The following is a 27,321-nucleotide window of genomic DNA, read 5'->3' on the forward strand; positions in this document are numbered from 1 at the left end:
AGCTGCCAGCATCTCTGGAAATGTGATTTATTTACATTAGTACTGAGTCAGGTAAAATGTTTCTGTTCACACCATCCTGAACATAACAGAGAAATTCTCATCTTTTAGAGCTGTTTTCAGCAAGTGAGCTGTATGTCTAAGAAGCAAACACTGGATCACATCTATTTGTTCAGACAAATCCTACATTTTTGGCCCGAAAGTCAAGTTACACATTCTGCAGAAACTCTCATGGCCATCAGAAGGGCACAGGGACAGCACATGTGCATCTATCAGTTAAAGTTAGCCTTTGTTCCCAGCTGAAACCTGGAAATAGCATGATTTTTTTCAGCAGTTTGTTTTTCCTCAGTGTTCACAAATGTCTTGTCTCTGTAATGGAAACCCTTCAGTGACCAAGGCTGTCCTGCAATATTTTTCTCCTTTTTATCTTGTTGAAGCTGTTGTTCTGCTGGGCATCCATCTGATTTATTGCAAAATTGGTAACTAGGAAAATGAGAATGGATGAGGAAGTTTTCACCTGACGAAATCTCCCCCTTCTCTCCCTCCACAAACCATCCTAACTAAAAGTATGTTGCACTTACATTGTGCTTTTCACCTCACAGTGCTTACAGTGCCCAAATTTGCTCTCAAGTTTGACTGTCAGGTGAATGGCACACGAAACTGGACAAGGTTCTTGAAAAAGTGAGCAAGATTTGTAACAGCTTTTGCAATCAGGTGGCTTCTACCTGCTGCGTGTTTGGTAAGGCTGGCAAGAACTGAGTGAGTAGGGTATAGCTGAGCAGTACATATTTGTAAAGTGTAATCGTAGTTCTAGGACGAATTGTGGTTTACAAAAGCCTTAAAGGTGGCGTGGAGTGAAAAGAAGGACTGACGTGTTCACACCATGGACCGTGTGGAGTCTTACTAAAAGAATGTCTTCGTGCTGCACAAAATGTAGAAGTGGATGTGGACTATACAGTAAAGTTACCCTGATCAGCCTGTACTCAACAAACAAATGAACATTTCACTTTTATTTATTTATTGTGGGTTGGGACGGGGAGGGTGGGCGGAACGAGGGGGCTGTTACACAAAGTCTTCATTTAAATGCTTTGTAGTTATCTGCTGCTGCTGTTCACCCAGCTCTCCTTGGCTCAAGGCCCTACTTGCTTAGCCAGGTCTCAGCTCCTCTTAAGACTTAGGCAGCCTTGCTTTTCAAGTACTCCCTTCTCTGTGGGGCCATGGAGGCTATCCACTGACCAGTGCACTGCTTGGCCTCTTCCCACGTGTAGCGAGGCATGTAGCCAAAATCCTTCTGTGCTTTTCTATAAGAGAAGGTGAATGGGGTGTTCAGTAGAGTGACCAGGTGACGGTTGGTGGAAGGGATGTATCTGACAAAGGGCCTGAGCAAGAAGCTCATGATCTCCAGCAGCAGTGAGAAGTAATACAACATTGTCAGAGGCATGGGGAGCCGGGGCTCAATTCCAAACCCCAAGTCCCTGGTCAGCTCATAATTTAGATCTGCATAGCTCATATGAGGAGTGTCATCTGAGATGTAGTAGAACTGCCCCCTGATGCACTTGGCTTTCTGTGGGACCCGCAGGGCTTTGGCTGCCTGCACATGTGCCCAGGCGATGTTCCCCACGTAGACGGGGTTCACCAAAGCCTCCTTCTCGGAGAAGCGCAGGTAGACATTTTTGTTCAACAGGCACTTATCCAGATGACCTTGAAGAAATGGGCATCCTTCTCCAAAAATGTACATGGATCTCAGGGCACAAGTCATCAGCGTGCCACCATCCTTTAACACCTGGCCATCTGCTTTCAGCACAGAATCCTCTGCCAGTCTCTTACTCTGGGCGTAAGGAGATTTTGATACGCTCTTATAAGCTGTACCTTCATCACCATTGAAAATTGGGTCACCTTTGCAGTTTGGGCCCATCACTTCTATGGTACTGGTATATATGAAGTGCTGGACATTACAGCGGACACATGCCTCCAGCAATAGCTGAGTACCTTCAAAAGAGAAACATGCAAGTCAGTCTAGAGCTCTCCAAGCAGGGAAAAGTGGGCTTTTTAGATCAGAAACAGCATCTCTGGCCTGAGCTTGGCCAGATCTCCCCTCTCTGCAGCTGGAAGAATGCTGTCCTGAACTGGGCAGCATGTTCAATGAAACTGAAACTGCTCTGAATCTGTATTTGAGTGGTATCAGTGCACCTGCCGGAGTTAAACAAGGATGAACACTTGGTCTTAATTGCACGTTGTGGGGATTTTTATGCCATGAATCAAATTTTGCTCTTGCTTAGGCTAGCATGGACACTGACCGCAGGTTCGGGGGCTTGTACCTGTTGGATTGACTTGGCTTAAGGCACGGAACCTTCAGAAGCTGCCCCTCTCATTAGGTACCATCCACCCTGTATGCTGAAGCCCCTGCTTTTCAGGCTTGAGGATGCTCTTGGGTAGTTTGCTAAGCATGGACAGAATTAATGTGGGACCTGAAGGTTTGCTCCAAAATCAGCTTCACCCAGTGGGAGTCTATCCACCATTCAATTGGCTTTGGAGGAGGGCTTGAGGAGAAAGATCTTATGTCAGAACAATGCACGATACTACGTAGTCAAAAATCGTAAAGTGCAGTGAGCAAAGTGATGACTGTGTATGTATGCCTCCTTTTTTTGCATATTCTGGATTTTATTTGCAATAATACAGGATTTCTTACTTTTAAAATCCTATTATAATCCTTTCATCAAGGAGAACAGAGGTAAACTGGCGAGTTCAAGGTCTTTCAAGTAGCCAAGAGGGTTAAGCTAGGAAAGCACATTCAAGTGGAAAATAAATATTTTAATAAATTGGGTTGTTTTAATTACAAGTAGACTCTTTTCTTTTTCTTCTGAGCTTTGGGGCAAAAATTGCCTTATTTGTTGTGCATGGTGTAATGAGAAAGATTATGTGTGAAAGGGCCAGTGATTTTGGAATACAAGATACAGCTCAAAGATATTTGAAAGTGTCTTTGGCAAAGGAACATTAAACCAGTATGACTGATATGATATCAGAAGGGTGTGGCCTAAAATCTAGAGGATAAAATCAAACACTAGCAGTGAGGCACATTAATGATCTAACAAGTCTGCTCAGTCTGTTACAACTGAAGGCAGCACAATGCAGAGCAGGCTAGCGTTGCTAAAGAGAATATAACGAATAAAAGAGGTTCAGAGGACCAAGGAATATTGGCAGCAAAATATGGACCCATTAATGAGTGAAGAATGGGAAGAATTATTGAACTGAATATTGTTAGGACACCAAAATTCCTTTTTCAAGCTTGAACAAGAAAAAGAAAGAAGTTGAAATAAAATGAGGATGAGGCTTTAAGAAACACTAAAGAAGTGCAAAGAAAAAAAGGTTACACAGCCAGGAATAAATTCACGTGAAAAGTGAGTTCATGCAAGTCACTATGTTTAGGTGACACACAAGCCAGGGTCATCTGGAAAATTAATTAATTAATAAAATATATTCTTTTAAAAATTAATAGCTTAATTCCTGCCATCAATGCTGTTTAGAAAGTGAGGGTAAGTAATAAAGTGCAGAAGGGCTAGATAAAATCAAATGAGATAGCAAGTTTTAAAAAAAGCAAACATAGAATTATCTTGGCAGTTGGTATCTGTTCAAGATCAATTTCACCCAAATAAAATGTGTTTTATTTGCAAATCAAATTTGTAAAAAATGAAAAGGTTCTTACAATAATAGGAATTAGAGCATCCTTCACATAGCATGTAATAAAGTAAATCTTCCATGGAGCCAGTCTCCAAGTTTTGCTTGCACACAAAGCCCTTCTGGCTGAGGATCTGATTCACAGAGGGTACTTTTGTTTGGATTATATTTAATTATTTTCTTAATTCCCTTCCTCCTAAAAATTTGCTTCCCTTCCCTTCCCAAAAGGATATTTTTGCTCTGAGGCATTGTGTGGCATGTGAAACAGAGGAAAGCCCTGGCAAGTTTAACTTGTTTGCTTCTGTTCTGGTTTGTGAACATCCACATCTGATTCCTTGACACATTTATATTATAAAAGTTCTGTTTTCTAGGAGAAACAAAACTTTCATTCTGCAAGTCTATGAAATAAGTAGCAGTGTCTTGGCTGGTCAGAAAGCCAGAAGAGCATCAGAGTGGAAATGGAGGGAAATAGGGAAGAGGACAGCAGTATTTACTGACTGACCTTAGGGTCAGTTTGCTCTAGGAGCAGGCCTGGTGTGTGCTTTCATTCTACCAAATGTTATCAGCTAACCCTCAAAAGCCTCAGTGGGCTTTTTTCACACACAGGCAGACTCCGTCGGGGGGGATCTGAAAGATTTATGAAAACCTAGATACTTTGTGCCTAAGTCGAAACCTGCCGAAAGGAACAATGGGACAGACTTAAATAAACTCTCTAGCTCTGACTCCAGCTCAGAGCTAGAGAGCTTTCTGCTTTTGGGAATGCTTTTTAATATTTGTTTGGTTTTTTGTTTTGTTTTGTTTTGTTTTTCCCATGGGTTTAGGCAACACATTCTGCTGTGAAAAACAGATTGTAGCAGGAGTACGTTCATAGAGAGCGAGCTTTACAAATCCTCTTTCTGAACTACCACCCCTGTGTATTTATTTTTCACGCTACCCAATGCACAGGTTTACAGGAGCTTGCCTTTCTGCTCTTCCCTCCTGGCAGGGACCTAAGAAGCTGCCCTCTGGGCTCTAATTTGTGGTCACTGTCAATTTGTGGCTTTGACTGACCAGAAATGAAAGGATCTGCAAGCTGAATTTTCAGGCAGTGAGCCAGGCTAAAACAACCAAAATGCCATCCCACTGTTTTTAAGGTGCGTGTAAGAGACAACTCAGCTATAAAGAACGCTCTCTTGCTCTGAACACTGGTGAGTAGCCAATATTTATAAAAGTGGTGCCTGTAGAAATATGTTCCTTACTTTTCTGTGAAGAAGCCCTGTATCATTGACAGAGAGGAACAAAGGACCAGAAAAACTATTCATGTAAATAAGAATATCTTCCCCAAATCCTCACCAAGGAGCTGAAGCAACACAGCCAGGGAGGTCAGTGTGCATGCAGGTTAGGCAGTATCAGTTCTCTGAAAGGCATAGAGGGTTTTGGGATCGGAGGGAGGCGGATGAAGTTGTTCTTTTAGGAAATATATTTAAATTTCCCAGCAACTGTTGCCACACAGGCCATTTCTAAACCAAAACCTTCCCCTTTTATCTGATCTTTTCATGAGGAACAGGGGCTCCATAGTAGAAAGGGAGATACCGTCACTGAATGAGACGTCACTGAAAGCCCTCCCTCCCATAGCCTTGAGTTTATTGGAGGAATTTTAATTATAAGCTCAAGTGGGAGCTCCTCTGTCTGAACTGCATTCATGCACACACAGACATAATGGCAAATGGGAGGAAAAGGAGAAGAGGAGGAAGAAAAAGAACAGGAAGCAGAGAGCCACAGGGTCTGGGACGTTAGCAATGCAAGTTTGTTGTAATTGTAGCCAAAGTCTCTAGCGTTTGTAAAAATTAAAAAATGTACACAGGCAGTGATGCTACATGGGGAGGGAGAATAAGAACCGATTTTCTCAAATGCGCGTTGGGATTTCAGAGGTGAATTGCTTCCAGAAAGGTCCACTGAGCATGGGATTGTGGCTGTCGCCACCGAAGGCAGAGCCTGTGCAGATCTCGGGATGGGCACGTGTGAGTGCTGACAGGAGTGAATGATCCTGCAGTGCCCTGCAGTGGAAGACCGGTGCACGCTGGGTGTGGAGAGGGCCAGAGCTGCATAGGGCTGCACATACGCGTGCTTTGCACTCACAGGTGTGGCTGTGCAAGATGCAGAACAACCCCGTTCATCTGGCTCAAAAGAAGAGGTCAGGTGCTCCCTTTCCTGAGCAGGTGATGATCAGGACGTAGTAGACATGGGTTTGAGAAAGGTGCTTCACCTGCTCACCTGTTACATTGACGTCCCAGAGCAGCTGCTTCTCTATGAGGCCCAAGGTATCAATGATGGAAGCTGTGTGGATGACGAGGGAGACGCCCTGACAGGCGCGGTGCAGGAACGTCGCATCTCGGATGTCCCCTTCCAGGATTTTCACCTCAGTCTTACCCTGGAACTCTGCAAGGGCAGCAGAAAACAAAGCAGCAGATCTTACGGGCATCCTAAGAGCAGCACTGAAAGGAGTGGTGAAGGGCTGTGTGGGTGCTGACGCTGCGCCTGGGAGGTGCTGACCGCCCAGGCAGGGGAGCGATATTTTAAGGCTGGCAAAGCAGAAGGCGTTTTCCAATGACTGTATTGTCAAGCGCTAGTTACAGTGCTACAGAAGTCTATGTTGCATTACCTACCGTATTTTTGGAGCCAATATTCAACATGGTGTGTTCTTTTTTTTTTTTAAGAGAAATCTTTCCCACTGCTAGCAAGGGCCTGAAGCTTCCTTCAGGTGTGACTATTTTAAAGTTCACAGGGGGAGTAGCTTTAGCTATGCATGTTCTGGTGACTGGCTATTTATAAAAGTGTTAACCCAAGTATACCGAACAGCCAGCACTGCATGCTCCTGTCTTCAAGGTGATGAATGATCTCTCTCCACCCACAGCATGTGTGCACAGAGCTGTGTTCACACCTATTTTCTGCCCCTTGACCTTGCCCATATTGCAGCTCTTCTAATACATTACTTACAGTTCTGACACATCTTTTTTATGTACCTCGGCCAGGACTTACTGTGCCTCTTCTAACTCTAGCTCTGGCTCCATTTCAGCATCTGTGCTGTGGGGTCATTTTTAGCATGCACATCTTTCTGGTCCAAATCTGAACTCTCAAGGCTGCTCTCCTGAGCTACCTCAGCTCTGACTTGCTTTAACTCCTGCTTTTTAAGCCCCGTCCCTCCCCAGCAGCTAATGTATGTGACTCTGGTGCAGTCCTAGGTCTCAGAGCCGTCCTTCCCCTAAGTTTTGCTGGGCAGAAGCATCCTTATACAGCCCAGAACTACACTAACAAAATTGAGCCAGCATAGGATGCTCACCTGGAGAAATTTACACTCTGAGGTGATGCTGCTGTCCTGGGAAATCTGCTGGCCTGGCTGCAGCTATGCCATGGGAGAGGAGAGGACTTTCTCGGCATGCCTTATAGCTTTTTAGGACGTGGTGTCATTACAGCAAGTCCTCTCGCGAGCCGCTGCTGTGGCTGCACTAGAGGGCTCCCCAGGCACAGGGACTCTGCAGCACAGGCAGGCCCTCTGTCTTCTTCCAGCATAATCAAATGCCCATTTTAGATAAGAGAAGAACCTGATTAATTTATACAGCTTTTAGCCTCAGCTGTGACTGAAATCTCATGTATCCTAGTGCTTTGTCAGCAGCTCCAAAGCAGGCAGTATTTCATCCCATGTCTTTAATGGAGAGACACTAGAGAGACTAAGAAAGACAGCTGCTGCGATCTGGAACTAAGTGGGAGTATTTTTTAAAATGGTTTTATCTCATTATCTCTGTAGCACACTAGAATGTAATCCTGTATTAATTTAACGATTATTCTGATGCAACAGAATATATTCTGATGCAACAGGTTTGAGGGTTTTTTATTTTCATCACAGTCAGTTGGTCTGAGATGTGAAATTTGTGAAACATTTACAAAACTGTTACTAAATCTGGAGTTACTGCCCTCCCAGCACAGTCACTGCCTCATGCTCTCTTATGGTCTTTTATTTTACAGAGTGCATTCTTTTTCTAGGGCTCCGTTTCCAGAAGGTTTACACTGACCTCTACTTGTATGGATGCAAAAGTGTCAGACTATGGGGCTAGGCTTTTTCTTAAGCACCTGGCAGTTAGATTTGCTCTAATAAACATTAGTCTTTGTACAGCCCTTAGGTTGATGTTCTCCATGAGTAAGGCTTTGTGGGGTTACAGTAATCCAAAGGATTGAAATACATGGTTTTCACAATGTAAATTCTGACATGTGGCCCCTTCAGAATGGTCACTCTGCCTGGGCAGGAGTTAGGAAAATGGAAGTTTTTACACATGCAAATCAAAGCTTTCAGGAAAAATACAAAAGATATCTGTCCCTTTTAAACCTGATCACAGGGATAGTTGGTATCAGTCACTAGAAAGCTGCTGTCTAGCTGCTTTGTGCCTTGCAATTTAAGTTGTGTGTGTGATATGAGGCAGGAGAGCTGCTCCTCCATTCCACTTTAGCCAGCAGAAGTTGCCGTGGTAAATACAATATGGGACTTGTTCACTTTACCAGCATCAGCTAGATGTCAAGAATCAGCACATTGATCTTGTTTTGCTCTGGGGGAAGAGGAAAACTATGGGTGAGCTTGGAAGCAGAGAGAGGAAAGAAGAAATGACTGACAGACAGTGGTTTCAGTCTGCGATGGACAGCAGAGAGAAACTTGATTTCCATCTGCACAAACCATTGCCCAGGCATCAAAAAAGCACGTGTGTGTCAGGTGGAAGGGGGAGGAAAAGAATAAATTCAACTCAGCTCTCCATTTTTCCATACAGTGATTATGAGAAAGTACCTACCCAGTGGGAAAGCTGCTTCTACTTCACCAATGGTTTCTGTGTCCTTTGAACTGTAAGCAATGCTCCCTGCTTGCTACGGGGTAGTTTTTGCTTGGAAATGCAATGATGACTCAATAAAATTCAGTGTCCTGTTGTAAGCAGTGTCTGACTCAGCAGTCCAGTCAGACTATTTGCCCTAAACTGTCTTTGTTTTTTCTATGTGTTGTTTAAAGTTCAAGCAAACAGCAACGTCTGTGAGACTTAGCTTAAATTTCTTAGTCCTCTTCAGAGGACCTTCAGAGGTCCTAACAGCTGTGGGGTGGATGGTGGGGAATGGCATTCCTCATGAGAGACCTCCACTTTCCTGGTTAACTGGATGCTTCATTAAAATGGTCCACTTTGTGTATTCACAGGAGAAAATTAAAAATTGCATCTTATTTTCATTTATAAGGGGTAAAGCAATTTATTGGCTTCTTTGGCCCAGGGAAGCTGCAATGTTTATTCTGTTCCCATTTCAGCTACTAGGATGTTCTGTTGCTACTCTGCCTTTCTGTTTTGAATGCAGTGATAAAGGCAAATGAATGTCTGCAATGTTGAGCAAAAATCCAGGAGGAAGTTTCCCAGAGCAGGAACTTTCCCCTAGCAAAAGTCCTGGAAAAAGAACAACATTCCTTCTTCCTCTACTTTCCTTCTACTTTGGAGCAGTACTGGGTTAGCAGTGCAAAACCACTGAATGCTCAAGCATCACACAATCTATAAATATCTGTCTCTGAAAAATGATATGAAATGAGCGTTCGGGGGAGAGTGGGGAGATGTACAGAGGGATGAGACAAGGGGGAGTCAGTACTTCGAAATAGTAAGAAATCCTCTTGAGAACAACCTAGGAGTTTCCAACTTTTCCAGAAGTGCCAGTGCAATAGTGAACAAAAAAAGAACTGCGTAAGTGGAAGCACAGGAAAGGCAGAAAGATAAATTTGAAGTGGAGATGGGAGGTAGGAAACCCAAGGCACCAAACTACCATGTTCAACGTGACGTTTATTCTCAACCACACCGTGTAACTGGGTAGACTCCAGCTCACACCGCCTGACATTGATTGGATCACCCTGGACTCCTTAGGGCTGTGGAAGACCGCAGATGCCATTGTTTTACGCAGACTGAGTGCGATGGTCAAGGTCTCATTTGGACAAAAGTGTCCCTGAGTGTCTCCTGGCACAAAGAGCTGTAACTTGCACATGCTCCTCTGTCTTACTACCCACAGCCCTGACTCTGCAAAGATACTGCAAGTAAAAGATGCTCAAGAACTTAGTGAGAAAGAAAACCACGCAGCTCTGTTTCTGGCTATTCAAGAAATTCAAACCACATATGCAAGCAAGTAAAAGCCCCACAGTTGTGTCCCTGAGTGTCTCCTGGCACAAAGAGCTGTAACTTGCACATGCTCCTCTGTCTTACTACCCACAGCCCTGACTCTGCAAAGATACTGCAAGTAAAAGATGCTCAAGAACTTAGTGAGAAAGAAAACCACGCAGCTCTGTTTCTGGCTATTCAAGAAATTCAAACCACATATGCAAGCAAGTAAAAGCCCCACAGTTTTTGCAGGAGCCCTGCATTTGGAATAGGAGTCACTGTGCTAGAGAAGGGCTTGAAAGGGAATGGCAGGAAAATATTTCAGGTAGTCCCAAGCACAAGCACTAGCAGGACACTTGGAAGAACTGTAGCTATAGAGGCTGATATGGACAGAGGGACTGCCAGTCAAAATGCAGGGCCTCAAGGCAGTTCAGACACATCTGAAATGCCAGCCTCTTGTTCCTACTACCTGTTTGGGGGGGGGAAAAAAGCTCTGACAACTGATTTTTCCCTTTCTCCTGTGGTGGGCAGATAGGCAGCAGGAACGTTGGAAGAATAGGAACAGGAAAAAAACAATGGAGGAGGGAGGGAGGATAAGGAAAGAGGTCCTAGAGCTTTCCTATTAAGAAAAAAGGAATAGCGAAACCTTTGCTGCTGCCCAGCCAAGATTGCGCTCACACAAACAGTCGTTTTCACTCCCCAGGAAGCTCCGTTATCCCCACAAAGCTCTCCTGGCCCAAAGCAGCGCAGATGCTTCTGTCGCTGGCCTGCTGCATCAGTGCTAAACCACACACGCTCCTGCTGCTGCAAGCGCTTCAGCCTACTGCAGCTGCAGGTTCTGTCACTGCAGGAACTGCCTGGAAATCAGAGCAGGAAGGGCTGCTGCAAGGCTCAAAGGCATCTAGCAAATCCTCAGTGAAATGCTGAATGAGATTTAATGAGGAGGAAGTCCGAGTTGTATAAAACCATCCTAAAGGCTTGTGCAATTTGCACCAGGTTTATGGTGCACTGTTACTATTCTTTGATGACATTGAAATGATTTATAGAAAGACTGTGGCTCTTTAGCAAATTGTATGGGGATATTCCATAAGGGTTCCCATGTAGTTGCCTGTATAGAGGAAGATTAGTCTTGAGGTTAAGATGTGATGGAGGAAAGCATTGTCAAGTAAATGTGATGTAGGCACTGAAGAACTTGATTGAATTTAGGTTCCTACATGCCTTTTTATAGATGTGTTCAGGATCCCAGGAAATGGGACATTTAAAATATAATACCCTGAGCTGCTTTCCCCGCCACAGACCGTTTCTGGCACTGGGCATATTACTCATTTGTGCTGTCTCCAGTCCATTCAAGAAGCCAGTCCTTACTTGCCCTTTGCAAATGGGTCCTGTCTCTTCTGTGCATAGCACAAAAGCGTTCTGCTCTCCAGGCAACTGCGATAATAGTAATAATAACAACAAATTTTTAAGATACCTCATCACAACTCTCAGCCAGAAGATCACTATTAGCCAAACTAATCACAGGTTGAAGAAAACCATCAGCATTTGCACCCACAACTTTGCCACTGCCTTCTAGCCTAGCACGTCAGAGCCCAGGACAGGATGCTCTGGGTTACACTGCCCCCCCAACCCCAGTAGAGCAATGCTTGCGTTTTCCTTTCCCCCAAGCAAAAGTGTGAGATTTTTGCACTAATTTTGCTCTGTGGGTTTTGGTGTAATAGAAGTCAGGTTGAAGGCAGTCTGTTTACTGCATGAACAGTATATAGGACTCAGAGTCTGGCAAAGAAAACTCTTGCTTTTATGTTTTATGTCTGATTTCTGTGCTGGAGGAAGAGGGAAAGATAAAGCAAGACTTCCTTGAAATAAAACCTCTATCTGCAAAGTTGGTTTGGATGAGAGATAAAGACTTCCAAGCTATCCATGAGAGACAACAGCACATATACCCACAACACACAGTCCTCACGAGATGGTACTTACTTCCAAATCTCCCGAGTGCTTCATTGCTAAAGGCTTTGTCCAGCAGTCGGATCTCAGCCAGTGCCTCCTCTTCTTCCAACAGCAAGCGGACAATCCTCTGGCCAAGAAATCCTCCTGCTCCTGTCACCAGACAGCTTACCCCAGCCAGGGACATTGCGCTGGGTTGCTCCTCGGTGGCGAACTGGCTGTCTCTTGAGCTTAGACCGGCTGGTTCACCTCCTGCCTGAGGAAATGAACACACGACGTCAACCTCTGGAGTCTTTACAAATCAAAGGGTGTTACCAGAAGGAGAGACTGCTGGAAAACAAACTCTAACCCCTACATTAAACAACAATTTTTAAAACATGTTTTGCTTTTGCTAGCTATTCCTATTCAGAAGTAGCCTACGCATTTTTCCATGCAAAGAAAAAACTGTTTACAAACTATTACAAACTACAGAAATTAACAAATCTGAAAATGCTCAAAATCAACTTCAATGCCAAACAAACCCCACAAAAGTCTGCCTCAATCCTTGGTTCCACCTCTCTAGCACTCAAAAGACTGTGGGGGAGATTTGCTTGTATTTATATACCGCAGAGCACCACCTCGGTCAGTTTGTTCCCCTCCTCTCGCGTGCCTCCTTTGCTGCAAATGAATGTGGTGCTTCCACCCCCCCCGCTCTGGATGCGGCAAGGTCTGAGCCTAGATGTGGTCCTGCGTGCCTAAATCCTCGGAGGGTAAACCCTCATGCTGATAATTCTCTGTAGCTGCGCTTGCTTGTGTAATACAGTGTTAATATGAAGGTAGAGAGCATTAAAATGAAATATAAATAGCAGGAGTAGCTGTTTATAATGGTTTGAGAAGTGGACTCTACTGCTGTAGGTTTTTTTGGATACTGGGCTCCCCCATTATAGCACGGGTTTCTCACTTTCTGTGCAAGATCGAACACTAACTTCTGGGATTTTGTATTGGTTCAGTATACTCGAGGCATCTGAAGTGATGAAATGGTCTAATGTACCATTAAAGTTAAATTAAAGCTGCGGGAGAAAAAGATTCACCTCTGAAACGTCTGGTGTGAGAGTACCTAGTTAAAATAAGGCTGTGGCTGGCTGGCTGTGCCTTTGCAGTGAACTGTGTCATTACTTTTTACATTTCCAAAATACAGGGAAAATGCCCAGGTGTTTCTCCCTAGGGTTTCACTCCAGTTCTAGCAAAACTCTTTTCTAGTGTGAGACCAGGGCAGGGCTTAGGCATCAGCCTGAAGCTCCTAATACCTGCACTGCCTTCCCAGGTCTTTGTGTACTGGCAGGACACGCTGACTGGAGCTATATTTTCTCTCTCTCTCACACAGGGATAGGCAGACATCCCTGCTGAAGCAAGATGATAAATAGGTAGCCACCTTAAGCGAGAAGGAAGTTATAAAGCCACCCAGCAATACAACTAATTAGGCTGAAATCACTGGAAAGGGGATCACTGATTTCAGGCACAGCTGGAATGGATCTCTAAAAATGCTTTACTTGCATTCGTGCGACTAGCTCCTAAACTGCCTTTTTTATTCTGTCATGAATTTTGTTCACTCATTAAAGAGAGCCTTGGAGGAAAGCTATAGAAGCAGCACCCCCACATTGTTACTTTTTTAGAGCAGAACTGGGCCTGCAAGTGACCGGAGGAAGGCAAAACCATTTCTGTTAGAGGAGAAAAGTTTCTAGCTGACACAGATGACAAAGTTTGGCAACTGTTTCAATCACAGTGTCCTTGAAAATCCTTCCCTTAACCCAACAAAAGCTTTAAAAAAATTATCAGTGATTCTTTCCTTGGCTTCTCTCAGGCAGGACCTTGGCATTGTATGTTCTTATCAGAAGCTGCTGCAAATTAATTTTGTGCAGTGCAGGCATTTTGCAAAGGAAAATAACTGACCAAAGCCTGCTGCTGCAACTGGTGTTCTCCGAAACAGTGCTGCCTTTTTACTGTTAAGAAATAAAATGCCTTAAAGAGGCATTATAAGAACAGATAACACAACATAGCTTCTTAGGATAGAAAACACTCTCCCACACTAAGGTTGCCTGTTACAATGACCAAGTTTAGCAGGAGTAGTGCTTTATATGAGAATATGAGTGCTACATAGGGGACTGTAGCTTGTGTCCTCTTAGGTACTACTGGGCCAAATGCTTGGCTTAGTTTGAGGGAATTTTGTACATCGCTACATAGCAGCCTTCATTTGAAGTGCCGCTTGTGGAAGTTGGGGATCAGACAGCAGCAGTTTGCTCAATTCAAGCGCAGACCTGCGGATGCTTCCTGCGGTCTCACCTAGAGACAACATTTTCACCTTCTGTTTCTTCTTGACATTGCTGTGTGGGGTTGATGAGTGGCTTGACAGCTCCTTTGTGCTGCAAACAAGACTGGCTCTGGTGTTCCCTGAAGGACACGGAGGCAGATGCTGGAATGGGCTGTATGCCCCAGAACTGTGTCAATGAGCAACGAGGCCAGAGCCCACCAGGCTCCTGACCACCAGGGCCAACTTGAAGAAATTCAGAGCTATTGCACGGGTCTGATTGCAAACTAAAACATAATTCAGCAGCATTTAAAAAGTTTACCAACTCTGTAGTCTGTGTCAAGGTGTAGTCATTTTTTAACTATGTTGTCTTCTCCTTGACTTCATTGTAAAATGAGGCCTTCACGATCTGATATTTTGCTGTGGAATGGGCTGGATGTCTAAGAGTATCTTTTAGAAAATCAGAGCTTGTAAATTTTGGCTTGTGTTGGAGAATTGCTATACATGGACTAAGTGGATAGCTTAGTATATGTGCAATGCACTATGTCCCATCACAGCTATGTCCCTAATCTGCTGGTCCAGGAACAGTGTTGATCCTCCAGCTTTATTGGTGCTTACTGTGACAAAGATACTTTGGGGCAATGGCTGGCTGGTGTTAGGAGAACACATTTTCTTAGCCTTCTCACAAGGAGAAAAAGGGATTGGGGGGATGTAGTGGAGATGAGAAGACAGTAAGAGAGAAATAGTGAAGGGAAAATTCCCAGCAGCACTGAGAACAAACTGTATCATGGTACTGGAATGAATAAATGCAATAACATTGCAGAGCACAGAAGTTTTAGGTAGGATAAAATATATTTTTACAGACGGCAATGCTGTTTAATTGTGCAATCAGGCAAAAGAAGCTATCTGGGAGTAAGAAGAGAAGAACAGATCCTTTTTTCCAGAAAAGAAGTCTGATTTAGGAAAGGGGTTTCTGGAGTCTGCCCTGTTGCCCAGACTGATAAGGACTGAAGCAGGGAAAAGCAAAGGCATGCTCATTATTTAACTGAACCTTTTGCTGTCTAAACATAGAGTAATTGTGACCAAAAAGCCACAAAAAAATCCACATGCTTCTCATGTGAAAAATTAATGTGTTTCTTACCATCATATGCCTGTAAGCTCAAAATGCCTAGATGCTGGCAGCTCTGGGAAAGAGGGTGTACTTTGAGATGTAGATTTACTCTAGGAAAGCTTCTCCCCTTCATGGTGGGAGGCACTGTCCCCTTCTGGAAACATTTTCCTCTCTCTTCTGGTTACACATTGACAAGAGGCAACAAGACTTAAATAATTAACTTTTGGGCAGCTGTGCTGAATCAAACTCTGAATAAACACAACTGCTCACAGTGGGGAACAGTTTTAAGACACTTTAACCAAGGTATGAAGATGACCACCTTAAGAGGTCTCAATGTTTCTATGTATTCAAATGTGACAAAGAAAATATCTCCTATTTCAGTAGTACCAAAATTCTTTTGATAGAAGGGAGAAAGTGATTGTAAACTTTTATTACATGATCTATAAGATCAGAAAGACTTACTTGTAGTATTCTTTGCTATATTAGACAGCACATGAGTTGGGCAGCTAACTGGAAACAAACATTTAGTCTCATTTTCCCCTTTAGTTTTAGGTAGAACTGTGTTTTCTCAACTGAAATTGATGAGTGAATTATATATTTAAAGGCCATAGAAATTTACACCCTATGCCAAAGGGAAATGTTTATATTTGGATCCATTTTATAGATAAACTACCCTTGTAAATAGACTGATTCCTTGTCCCTGCTACATCCTCCAGGGATGTTGGGAGGCATCAGGGTTTGATTAGTCCTTAACCCACATGTTTACAATCTCTTCAGGCATAATTTTTTTTGCAAGATTTGACCTTGCTTGAATTTGCATCAGAATATTCACAACAGTCAAATACAGAAAGCAGGACAGAGTGTAGAAAGGGGGCATGAGACTTTAGTACGCATTGTCACAGGCTTAATCCAGATCGGAGAAAACTTCCAAAGCCTTGGAAAAGTTGTTCAATAGACTCTCAGCGTGGTCGAACCCTGTGAGCTTTTCTTTTAAGCTCACTCACCAAATAGCTTTCTTTTTCCCTCAGAAAATGCTTTCTGCAGCCTCTTTCACAGAGGTATAGGTGCTGCCTCTGCAGCTCCATGGTGGTTGATCATGGCAACACACCAGTACAGCAGGGTATACCTCTGATGTGCGGCTCTTATTTTATGATTCTGTGATGTCCCCCAACAATTTAGATTGCAAGGAGCCTCTGGAGGTCTCTGACCCAACCTCTTCTCAAAGCAGCATCAGATTAGATGAGGTTGCTCAGGACCTTGCCCAGTCTCCATCTCTAAGGATGGAGACTTCACAAACCCTCTGTTGCAGCATCTGACCACCCTCAGGGTGAATTTCTTCATTGCAACTTGTGTCCGTTGCCTTTCACCCTTTTACTGCACATGTTCAAGAAGTTGGGCTGCGCCTTCTCTGTTCCCTCCAACTGAGTAGTAAAAGGTAGTGATGTGATCCCCCCTCCCCCTACCTTTACCCTTCTCAGGACTGAGCACACCCAGTTGTCTCAGTCTCTTTTTGAACATCCTTGAAGTCCATCAAAGTGTGCAATGTGGTATTATTCCTCGGTCTTATCTGCTGTGCCGTCAGTCTACTGGCAAGGTTTATTATTACTGGAACAGAGAGGAAGGCCTCCATGTGAAGGCCTCTGGAAGATCACTGCAGACACTGTTATCTCTGCAAGGAATTCAGGTCTGAACAGAGTGAGCTAACAGGGCAAGCTTCTCTCTTCTGCCTCCTTAAGGCCAATGTAAAGTAGGGCTTATGCAGAAGGTCACTTCTTGATAGCATGACTCCTCCCGCACGTGCCAGGGAAGTGGGCACCAGGACAGCTGCCAGTTCCAAAGCAGGCTGCCACAGGGGGTCTGCACTGCTGTGCGCTGGCTCTTTGCCCCAGAAGTGCTACTCTGCCACAGGCGGTGGCTTGCCCTTGAAACCTCAGCTGAAGAGCGGGTTTATCGCTTATGCAGAAGGTCACTTCTTGATAGCATGACTCCTCCCGCACGTGCCAGGGAAGTGGGCACCAGGACAGCTGCCAGTTCCAAAGCAGGCTGCCACAGGGGGTCTGCACTGCTGTGCGCTGGCTCTTTGCCCCAGAAGTGCTACTCTGCCACAGGCGGTGGCTTGCCCTTGAAACCTCAGCTGAAGAGCGGGTTTATCGCTTAATATGCCCGATTCCATAGTGGTTCCCCTTTGGTACTGATCCCTGTGGCACGATACTCGCACAATTGCTTCAGCTCCAGCAGACATCTCTGAGTTTCTTAAGATGGCTTTCCTCCTTGAAAGATTTCCTTCACAACTGTAACAGCAACATGCTTTCTAGCATCTTGTTTTGTTGGCTTTAAATGAAAGCTGAGACTCTGGAGCCTGAAATGAGAGGTTTTTCTGCCTCAGCAGAGCAGCCTTGAGCACTACCTCTGCTTCAGGAAGCACAGACTGCTGTGAGGAGCGGCATGAGCAGACCAGCCGTGCCATACGTGGAGCATTGACAGAGTCTGACTGCAAGTGAAAGGTGTCTAAGTGAAATGCAGGTGAGAAATGGATGATTTTTCAGTACCTGATTTCTCCAAACAAAAGGGATTTCTTTCAGTGAATGGGAGTGTAGATAAGGAGCAAAGGCCTTGATGGTCATCTACCAGGGAGACAGAGGAACTCATTTTCATGGAAACAGAGCTTAAATGCAGTTGTCTTAGCCTCTCACCATCTACTTTCCCATTTCACAGCATCAGCTCCAGAAGACAGCAGCTAAATTCAGGCACCTGCTCACTCTCACACTTTACATACCCATGTCTAGGTCTTCTAGATCATCCAGACACAGATCTAAAAAAATCCAAATGCTCAAAGGGCAAGATGTATCAGAGGAGGCATGCTGGAAATCCTGCTTCTCTCCAGAGCTCAGCCAGATGTCTCAGATCTGCCAGCAGGCCCCTTCAGCCACTGCCATTTGCATAAGCTGGAAGCCTCCCTTCTAGCAAGTTTAGGACCTAACGACCCTCATCTGGTTCTTCCTAGATATGGCAAAAGGAGGTGCTGCTGCTGCCCCCCCTTTCCCTTGTACACCAGGAGCCAGTGGGCAATGTGCTTAGCAGGAATTGGGGGAGCACACATGCCTTCTCCTCCACAGAAAAAGGAGCACCTCTTCTCTGCCAGGAGAGAGCCTTGACTGAAGAAGCTCATAGGCAGTTTCATGGGAGGAGAGCTGGCACTTTCTTGTTGAAACTTGGCCACACAGCACTCCGAGCCAGGGTTAGGTAACCGTGTGGCCCCCTGCGCCAGCAACTCATGTGGCATTTTCCTCCAAGTGATCACTGGGTGAAGTAATGACCTTGCACCCCCACCTTCACCCTCATACACAGGACAACCTCAATCACTAGCCTACAAAGCATCACTCTTCCCTGCCTGCAGCCCCTTATTCTTGGTGCTTTTACTGAACAGTGCCAGAGCTCCAAGGGGAGCGGAGAGAGGCCCCACTTGGGGGTGCCCGTGCCTGGTGTCCAGGGCAGTGCGATTTGCAGGAGACCACTGTCCGAGGTTGTCTTCTGCCAAGAAAGGGAGCTTTGTGGGCATGGGAAGACTGGGAGGTACACTAAGCAGAGGAAGTGCCCAGCAAGTTGGTACTTCTTTGGCACAAAGCGACATGTGGCATCCCATTGCTGCCCAACATCCCTCAGCCATTTTGTGCTGCCATAAAGTGCCATAAAAGCAGTGGCTGCACCAGTGAGTCTGGCCTTAAAAATTATTTATAAGAAAACAAGGTCTGGTATCTTACCAGATATTTTTAAGATCACATTGCATTTGTAAAGATGAGGCACATTAGCAGTTTTCATGTATGTACAGTCCTAGTTTACCTAGCCTTGTTTAAAAGACCTGATTAAGCCCGAGTAGTTAAATCAGTTAAACTCTTTACGGAGATTCAGCTCCTTTCCAGTTACACTGGCCCAATTCCCCACTGATTTACACACCACATTTATAACAAAGACCAAATGTGCACACAGGGGCGTTAGCCATTTTAAATAATAGATGAATTCTGTTTACACCTTTACTTGGACAGCATTATATAAAGATAAAAAAACAAGTATTGTTAAACTCCTCCTAGGGAGAATAGTTCAGAGTAAATACTCATGCTGCAGCCTATTGACACAGACAAACCCCAAGGGACATCAGCTCCAAATAATACAACATCAACAGACTTCTGCCCTGGCTGCAGGACCCTACCTGCCCCCACCCTGCCTCATCTCCGCTCCCCAGTAGCTCCCTCAGCTCTGGGCAGCAGCAGGCTTTCTTGCTCTCCTCTTTCGGCAGCCAGAAGGCAGCTCTGGCATTCCCACCAAAGGTCCATGACACTGGGAGACTCATGATAGTCAGCGATATACAGAAATAATAGCCTAGATGAGGACTGAAATTTTTCTGAAGAAAAATAATGGGGAAGGGGGCTGGTGAGGGACAGAGAGATGATGCAAGGAAATGGAATGAGGAAGAAAGAGGAAGATTAGGTGGCATAGCTGAAGATTGTGCTCTAAGGAGTGCTACAGAAAAGGAACCATCCAGGTGAAAGAGAACTAGAAGAAAAGAAAGAAAAGAAAGAAAGAAAAGAAAGAAAGAAAAGAAAGAAAGAAAAGAAGAAGGAAAGAAGGAAGGAAGGAAGGAAGGAAGAGGAAGGAAGGAAGGAAGGAAGGAGCGAGCGAGTGAGCGAGTGAGCGCCTAGTTGTTATTAAGGACCCATCACCACCAGGTGCAGGCAGGTGGGTGGCACAGCCAAGGGTGTGCTTTCTCAAGGGGAGGCAAGACCCATGCCTCAGGAAGAACCTTGGACAGGGAAGGGATGAGCACACATTTCTGTGACCTTGGAGAGCAAGGGTTTTTGCTGGTCTACGCTGTCAGCAGGTGCACCACTGCCTCTGCACCATCTTCCGAGAGCAAAGGCCACACACTGGTGGTGCTGGCAGCCCCTGCCTGCTCCATCAGCCTGTGCTGGCCACGCTCATCCTTCAGCAGACACCAGGGCACCGGGTGAGTTATTTATGCACTGCCACAAACTTGTGCTGTGCTCTGAGAATGCATAGGTCCTGACCACTGCTCGGATGAGTTTGCCGTGCAAATTAACTATGTAGTGAAGGAAGAGGCTCTCTCGGCAGAGAGCACAGGGTGTTGCTTTGGTTACTAGTGATGTCATTGCTCTGCATTTAGAAGCAGTGGGCAAGAACTGCCCCCATCTCCAAGGGGTAGCTGGGATACCTGTTAGCTGATGCATCTTGTTTCTGTATCTGCTATGAATACATCCAGGAAAGCCCAAGCTATGGAAGGTATCAGCCACAACGCTTACTGCCCCAGAGCAGGAAAGGTATGTAGCTTGAGTTGCAGTCGGACTTGGTAGGACAACCAAGTGGAAGAAGCAAGGGACACAGTTTTCCATGTCTGGCTGCCTGATGTAACAGAGCTTGGGAGTAAGGCCCAACACAGGTAATGCCACAGAACAGCCAGTTTAAAGTAAATGTATTTAAGCAAGTAACAATTACCCGAAGTGTTAAAGAACTCATCAGTCTCAAGAAAAGCAGATAACGGCCTTTGTTAACACGGAGCCTTTCCTGATCTCCTCAGAAGTTTCCTGAAGGCCTGATCAGATACTTATTGCACATTCAACGTTTGCACCTCCTTTTTCTCTCTTCAGTCTGTTGGGACCTCAGCGTGAGCTGCCTCTGTTTGGTGGGCATTGCAGGAGGCTCTTCACAGCTTTGAGAACTGAACTAGGTGTTGGCCAATCTCTGAGACGCTGGCACAGCCTGAAATAAATAGAGAAATGAAACGTTGGTGAGAGAGAAAGGTCTGTGAAAACTTGGAAGGCCGCCTCTCTGAATCACGGTCTACTCTTGTATGAGCCATGCGGGGATAGGTTGGTACTTCAACAGCTCACTCAGAGGAGCCCTACTCCTTAATAGCATCTTCAGCCTTGAGGTTAGGCACCAGGCTTCCCATACAAGAAAAGCTAGAAACATGAAAAAAAAGGATCCTTATTACAAGCTGAGCAGGGGGCCACCTGATCCAGCCAGAAGTGAAAGGTAGACAGAAAAGACACAGGGACTGCCCTGTGTCAAGTGACTGGAGGTGGAGATTTGTGTTGCCATTTCATTTGGTCAAATGAAGCCCTGTCAAAAAGATCTCAACTTGCTACTTTTGCTGAGTTCAGTGCCCTTTTGCATGTAAAGAAGTGTGAGAGCCTCCTGGAAAAAAAACTTGTAGGAATCTTTACTAGTTGAAAAACTAACCCAAAAAAACAGCCTATTAAGAAATGCGCAACGGGATTTCAGTTCCAGTCTCCCAAACAGCATTGCTATCCGCTTGAGTTCATGGTCACTAGAGCATGAAAATCTTTAAAACATGATTTGAAGTGGGATAAGACCCTTTGCTGATGGCTGAATACTTCTGCACTGGATCTGCATGTCGTATTTGTTCACGTGTGAAACTGGAGTTTGCACTGAGCTGTGCAAATTTGCTGTTCAGTGATGGGGTCAAACACGGCAGCTACTGGTAGGAGCAGAAGTGAGAAACGCAGAATGAGGAGCAACAGTAAAAGCTTGGAGGAGACACAGAGGCTTTTATAGCACATGGGATGCAGAGATTTGAACCTGCACCAACAGACTGTATTCTTTAATACACAGAGAAAAATTCTGCATCCATTTTTTTCTGAACTTTTCATGCAGCAAAAACATTGGTTGCATTTTACCCTGGTAAACATTAAATTAAATACTGAAAAACATATGCTGCAATTCCCAGCAGAACAGAAATTCCAAGTTTTGCTCAGCTCTACTTAGCAGTTTTGCATCTCTCTGGGTCAGAAAGCTGCTTTAACCTACTTCCTCCTTGCAAGCTTCATGGCTACGATGCCTGAAATGCCAAGTGGTTTCACAGGAAGCAAAGAATCACCTTAAATATAGCAACTAGAACCAGCACAGCTCACACGGATTCCCTTTTTGTGACCCATCCATCAGACTTCTGATTTTAGATGGCTTGCATGCAGAAAGCTGTGTATCACCAATTACAGACAACCTGCAAAATGCTTACCAGCCAAAGCCATCGACAAACGAAACTCATCCTGCAAAATTCTCAAAACGTCTTGAAGACCTTCTTCACCCTGCTCCAACAAAGAAAGCAGTCAGGGTAAAAGGAGCACTGGCACAGAGCAATGCTGCAGGATGCTTGCACTGTGAGAGCTGGGACAGTCCCTTAAGTCCGTGCCAATTCCAGTCTCTCATACAGATGAATGATTAAAATGATATGACGGATATGCTCAATTCATCACAGATTAATTTAGATGCTTTTCCTTTTGTGATACATCTGAACAAGGAAAGAAAACAAAGCTGTTTTTCACTTCTGACATTTTCTAGCTTTTTTTTTCTTAGCTTTCAGTTAACCTCCACCAATGGGCTTGTTTTAAAATGTCAAGCCTTACAATGCTGACAGTATTTTATGAAGTATTGAGAGTTTTATATATGGTACAGCTTTTAAAACTTTCGTTTACTCAGATACCGGACTGGATCTTTAAAAATAGTACACTGTGTGTCTTCCTTGGAGCAAATGACACCAAGAAGCTCAAAATCCAATAAAATGTATATATGATTTTGATCTTACTGTAAAATATTGGAGGATTTTTTTCTTTTAAATTTTATTTTTGTTTCTTGCAATAAAGAATGCTTTGGGTGCAGACAATGTCAGTGCTTGTTCATGCCCTTCCTCTCTTGTATGCTAGGGTAATGCCACTGAGATACATCTTTAGGAATACTCTATAGAATGTAATACCAAAGCACAGCTGAACTCAAAAAATCTCATCTCCTTTCTGTTTGCATTGTGGAAAAAATGCAGGCAACTCACAGCAACACCCTTTTCATGTTAGGCCCTTTTTCTCTGTTTACTGGCAACAGAAGCAGTGCTGCCAACTCTTCCAGGTTTCTCAGAAGATTCAGGTGATTTCTTGCTTAAAGCCTAGCTACTGGAATCCACAGCAATCACACCACTGGACAGGAGTCTCATTTAAAAGATAGGAAATGTTTCTAGACCATAAAAATAAATATTTCTCCTTCTAGAGAAATGCTTGAAAACTCCAATCCAGAGGCTAAAAAGCAAAAATTTAACAAAGCAAACAACTGGTATAATTACATTTTAATTTTAATTATATTATGTTAGCCTTCTGCATCAGAGGCCTAATTCATGACTCTGGATCATAGAAATATGAAGCAGAAAGCTGGAACTGAGATAGAAGTGGCACGCTCAGGCACCTACAGGACATGGTTGTGCTCGGTCTTGTCCAAAATGTTTCGGACATTAGTGGGATGGAGTTCTGTATGTATTTCTGAAGAATTCATAACACCGCTATGAAACTGCTGTATCAAAACCATATATTGTTTCCAAGTAAGCTGACAGCAAATAAAATTGTCAGACTCATCTTTGTGGCAAATAAGCCTGCCTCCAATTTTCAAAAGCACTGATGGTCCTGAGACCTACAGTATTTTAGCACCGAACTGCAACACCAAGAAATCAGGTCCCACAAAAAATGTTATCAGCTTCAAAATCATATTTGAAATCATAAAATTCAGTGGTATTTTTAAATCACAGAAAATGTCTGGTTTTGATTCAATTTGGGGTGTTTCCACTTAAAATTCAGCAAAACAAAAAAAAAAAGGATAAGATTCTTCACTGGTGAAAACTGTCTCTATGACTTTTAAATAACAACAACGGAGTGTTGGAGAGTATGAGAAGCAGACATACAAACTCAAAGCTCCTTACTCACCTTGTAAGCCAGACCCCATAAAGCTGGTCTTCCAATAAAGACGCATTTAGCTCCCAGTGCCAGTGCTTTTAATACGTCACTTCCTTTTCGTATTCCACCATCTAAATAAACTTCAACTCTGCCTTGTACTGCCTCCACAACCTCAACCAGAGCATCAACCTGCAAAGAAGCAACCACTCTCACCTTGAGGTCAGCTTTTGATTCCAAGAGAAAGAGGAGATATTGCAAAGAGACAGGCAGGGATGCAATGCTTTAATAGCATACTTTCTGGAAATGACATGTGTCAATGCATCACAAATAGCTTGGCACCAAAAGCTGCAGAACAAAGTGCAGCTCCCTGTTCTGTTTGCCAGATAGTTAATTCCATTTTCCAATGCTTTGCTTATACTGGTATTCTTTGCTAGCACTTCTGATAAGTGAAAAAGTAACATTTTCACTTGCTTTCTGAAAGATTTTTAAAATAAATTTAAATGGAAATAATTGTCGTTAATATCTTACTTTCATTTGAGACAACGATGAATGATACAAATGCTTGTAAAAAAGGCTGATGTCAAATTCTCCCTGCTGTCCAAATTGCCTAAACTTACATTTCAACCTAATCCTGGTGACCACCTGTAGAAAGCCTCCTCAAACCCCCTAAAGCATCTATGAAGGATTTCACTTGCTATGTAGTACAGTCAATATATCATTTCCTCCAGGCTAAGGCTCCTCATTCCCTAAGGTCTTTTCTGTAGAGCACAGGGCAGTGCCAGGCTGGTTGCGCAGGGCAGTACCACGCAGAGATGCTGGCTCTGGTCCCAAAGGCAAGTATAACCAGTGGCAGGACATTGCACTAGACCTAATTAACTCTCCTTCGCAGCAAAGCCAAAGGTCTCTTTTCTGCAGTCTCCTATACTCTTTTGACTTCTTTTCACCTTTTTAAGTAGAGTAGCTATAACTAAGATTACTAAGTAGATTTTTCCAACTGGTCAAAATTTTTTTCAGAATTTCAGACTGAAAACTTTCAGGCTGAAATTTTCCAGGAGTACCTCACCAAGAGCAAGGACAATAGCTTCTGCTGCCAATCTTGGTACCAGAGGAGTAGCAGAGCTGAACTAGGTATCTACTAGTTTGTCTGTGTATGTAAAGAAACTTCTAAGGTGAAGAGAAGTTTAATGTGGATGTCATTTCCATTATTATGTCTTTAGCATTTATATATTTTTTTTAATTATTATTGTCAGCCTTGACATAGAATAGACGAGAATTCCCTGGTGCCTATTTTTATTTTACAGAGGAAAACAGAGAAAAGAAAGTCCGTAACGTACTATGCAACTGTAAAAGAAGAACAATTGGAAAAATTGACAGAAGCCAAATTAAAGCGGCGAAATACATATGTGTCCAAACAACCCACAATTTCTTTGTGCAGATTAAAAAGTGGGGAATTTTTCTCCAGATAAGTTATCCTTTTTCTGGCTCATGAATGTCAATAAATTCCCATTTAGACTTGAGTCTGTAAATACGCAAGCAGACCTCTCACTAAATCTAGCTGCATTGTTTGTGCATGTTTTGGCAGATGTGAACAATGAGAATACATTATGCTCTCATTTGTACATTTTTGGTTCCAGAGCTTTGTTTTATTTTTGCTGCAGTGCGCAAAGAGTACGTGTGTACTGCACCATCTAATGAAGACATAGGCAGAAAACTTTTACTAACTTAGGCCAGTAGTTTATCGGCAGTTATGTGGGTTCAGTGCTGCTTACAGAACCCTCCCAAGAAGCTGAGAAAATACTTGAGTGGGTAGCCCATGCCAGGGCATGCATCCTACCAGTTTAAAGCTAAAGTGGCTGCACACATCCACAGCCACACAACGAACGCACAAGCCCACCAGAAGCATATATACGAAGACGAGCATAGAGATACCCAGGTTAGTGCAAATGTGCATACAACAAACACTCATGGGACACCCGTTTTCTCACTTACAGTGGCAGGTCCTCCATCCAGTTGTCTTCCACCATGATTGGACACAATAATTCCCTGAACTCCATGTCTCACTGCCAGCTCTGCATCTTCTTTCGTCAAGATGCCTTTGATGATGATGGGCAGGTGGGTCAGGCTCCTCAGCCAGTAGATATCGTTCCACGTGACCGAAGGATCCAAGCTGTTGGGTGGCAGTCCATATTCAGAACGGTCATCTCCCTACAGCCATAGGACAGAAGGAAACCTCATCTGACCTGTAACAATACAGAGGCCCCTTGAAGTCTTTCCCTGCCGTAGAACAGATAAATTAAACTTGCTGACAGACATAGAATCATAGAATTGTTTAGATTGGAAAAGACCTTTAAGATCATCAAGTCCAACCGTTAACCTAGCACTGCCAAGTCCACCACTAAACCATGTCCCTAAGCGCCACATCTACACATCTTTTAAATACCTCCAGGGATGATGACTCAACCACTTCCGTGGGCAGCCTGTTCCAAGGTTTGACAACCAACAATTGGCCTCAGCCCATCGATCCAGGCTGTCCAGATCCCCCTGTAGAGCCTTCCTACCCTCGAGCAGATCAACACTCCTGCCCAACTTGGTGTCGTCTGCAAACTTACTGAGGGAGCACTCGATCCCCTCATCCAGACCATTGATAAAGATACGGAACAGAACTGGCCCCAACACTGAGGAACACCACTTGTGACCGGCCGCCAACTGAATTTAACTCCATTCACCACAACTCCTTGGACGTGGCCATCCAGCCAGTTTTTGACCCAGTGAAGAGTACGCCCATCCAAGCCATGAGCAGCCAGTTTCTCCAGGAGAATGCTGTCGGAAACGTTGTCAAAGTCTTTACTAAAGTCTAGGTAGACAACATCCACAGCCTTTCCCTTATGCACTAAGTGGGTCACCTTGTCATAGAAGGTCGTCGGGTTAGTCGAGCAGCACCTGCCTTTCATGAATCCATGCTGACTGGGCCCAATCACCTGGTTGCCCTGTACATGCCCTGTGATGGCACTCAGGATGAACTGCTCCATAACCTTCCCTGGCACTGAGGTCAGACTGACAGGCCTGTAGTTCCCTGGATCCTCCTTCCGGCCCTTCTTGTAGATGGGTGTCACATTTGCTAACCTCCAGTCAACTGGGACCTCACCGGTTAGCTAGGACTGCTGATAAATGATGGAGCGTGGCTTGGTGAGCACTTCTGCCAGCTCCCTTGGGTGGATCCCATCTGGCCCCATAGACCAGTGTGTGTCTAAGGTCACTAACCATTTCCCCTTGGATTATGGGGCCTTCATTCTGCTCCCCATCCCTGTCTTCGAGCTCAGGGGGCTGGGTACCTGGAGAACAACTGGACTTACTAATAAAGCCTGAGGGAAAGAAGGCATTAAGTACCTCAGCCTTTTCCTCATCCTTTGTCACTATGTTTCCCCCCACATC

The 27,321-nt window shown here is 44.3% G+C and overlaps 2 protein-coding genes across 3 annotated transcripts in view; both read right to left on the reverse strand.

Moving 5' to 3' along the window:
- Positions 1 to 992: 992 nt before the first annotated feature.
- Positions 993 to 12,000, reverse strand: LOC104079993 (3 beta-hydroxysteroid dehydrogenase/Delta 5-->4-isomerase-like). Its single transcript, XM_009582230.1, has 3 exons — positions 11,784 to 12,000; positions 5,926 to 6,090; positions 993 to 1,986 (listed from the first exon to the last, which is right to left on the reverse strand). The coding sequence occupies exons 1-3, from the start codon at positions 11,935 to 11,937 to the stop codon at positions 1,172 to 1,174; spliced, it is 1,134 nt and encodes a 377-aa protein (XP_009580525.1). The 5' UTR covers positions 11,938 to 12,000; the 3' UTR covers positions 993 to 1,171.
- An 8,790-nt stretch (positions 12,001 to 20,790) lies between these two features.
- Positions 20,791 to 27,321, reverse strand: part of HAO2 (hydroxyacid oxidase 2 (long chain)) — a 9,196-nt gene continuing 2,665 nt past the window's right edge. The window contains exons 4-7 of one of the 2 annotated variants that reach the window (XM_009582231.1): positions 25,879 to 26,094; positions 23,920 to 24,078; positions 22,197 to 22,266; positions 20,791 to 20,917 (exon numbers count right to left, since the gene is read on the reverse strand). In XM_009582231.1, coding sequence (XP_009580526.1) covers positions 20,862 to 20,917; positions 22,197 to 22,266; positions 23,920 to 24,078; positions 25,879 to 26,094 — 501 coding nt within the window. In that variant the 3' untranslated portion in view covers positions 20,791 to 20,861. The remainder of the gene's footprint in view (positions 20,918 to 22,196; positions 22,267 to 23,919; positions 24,079 to 25,878; positions 26,095 to 27,321) is intronic. The other variant, XM_009582232.1, reaches the window with a different exon arrangement.

Source organism: Fulmarus glacialis, unplaced genomic scaffold (genome assembly GCF_000690835.1).
Source record: "Fulmarus glacialis isolate BGI_N327 unplaced genomic scaffold, ASM69083v1 scaffold47127, whole genome shotgun sequence".
Lineage (NCBI taxonomy): Eukaryota > Metazoa > Chordata > Aves > Procellariiformes > Procellariidae > Fulmarus > Fulmarus glacialis.

What these genes read in the sequence shown, in the direction of transcription:
- LOC104079993 (XM_009582230.1), bottom strand. Translation starts at nt 11,937, where the DNA reads ATGTCCCTGGCTGGGGTAAGCTGTCTGGTGACAGGAGCAGGAGGATTT. An exon ending in AGCACTCGGGAGATTTGGAA is followed by an intron (nt 6,091 to 11,783) that starts GTAAGTACCATC and finishes CTGCCCTTGCAG; the next exon opens with AGTTCCAGGGTAAGACTGAG. An exon ending in CTGGGACGTCAATGTAACAG is followed by an intron (nt 1,987 to 5,925) that starts GTGAGCAGGTGA and finishes TCTCTTTTGAAG; the next exon opens with GTACTCAGCTATTGCTGGAG.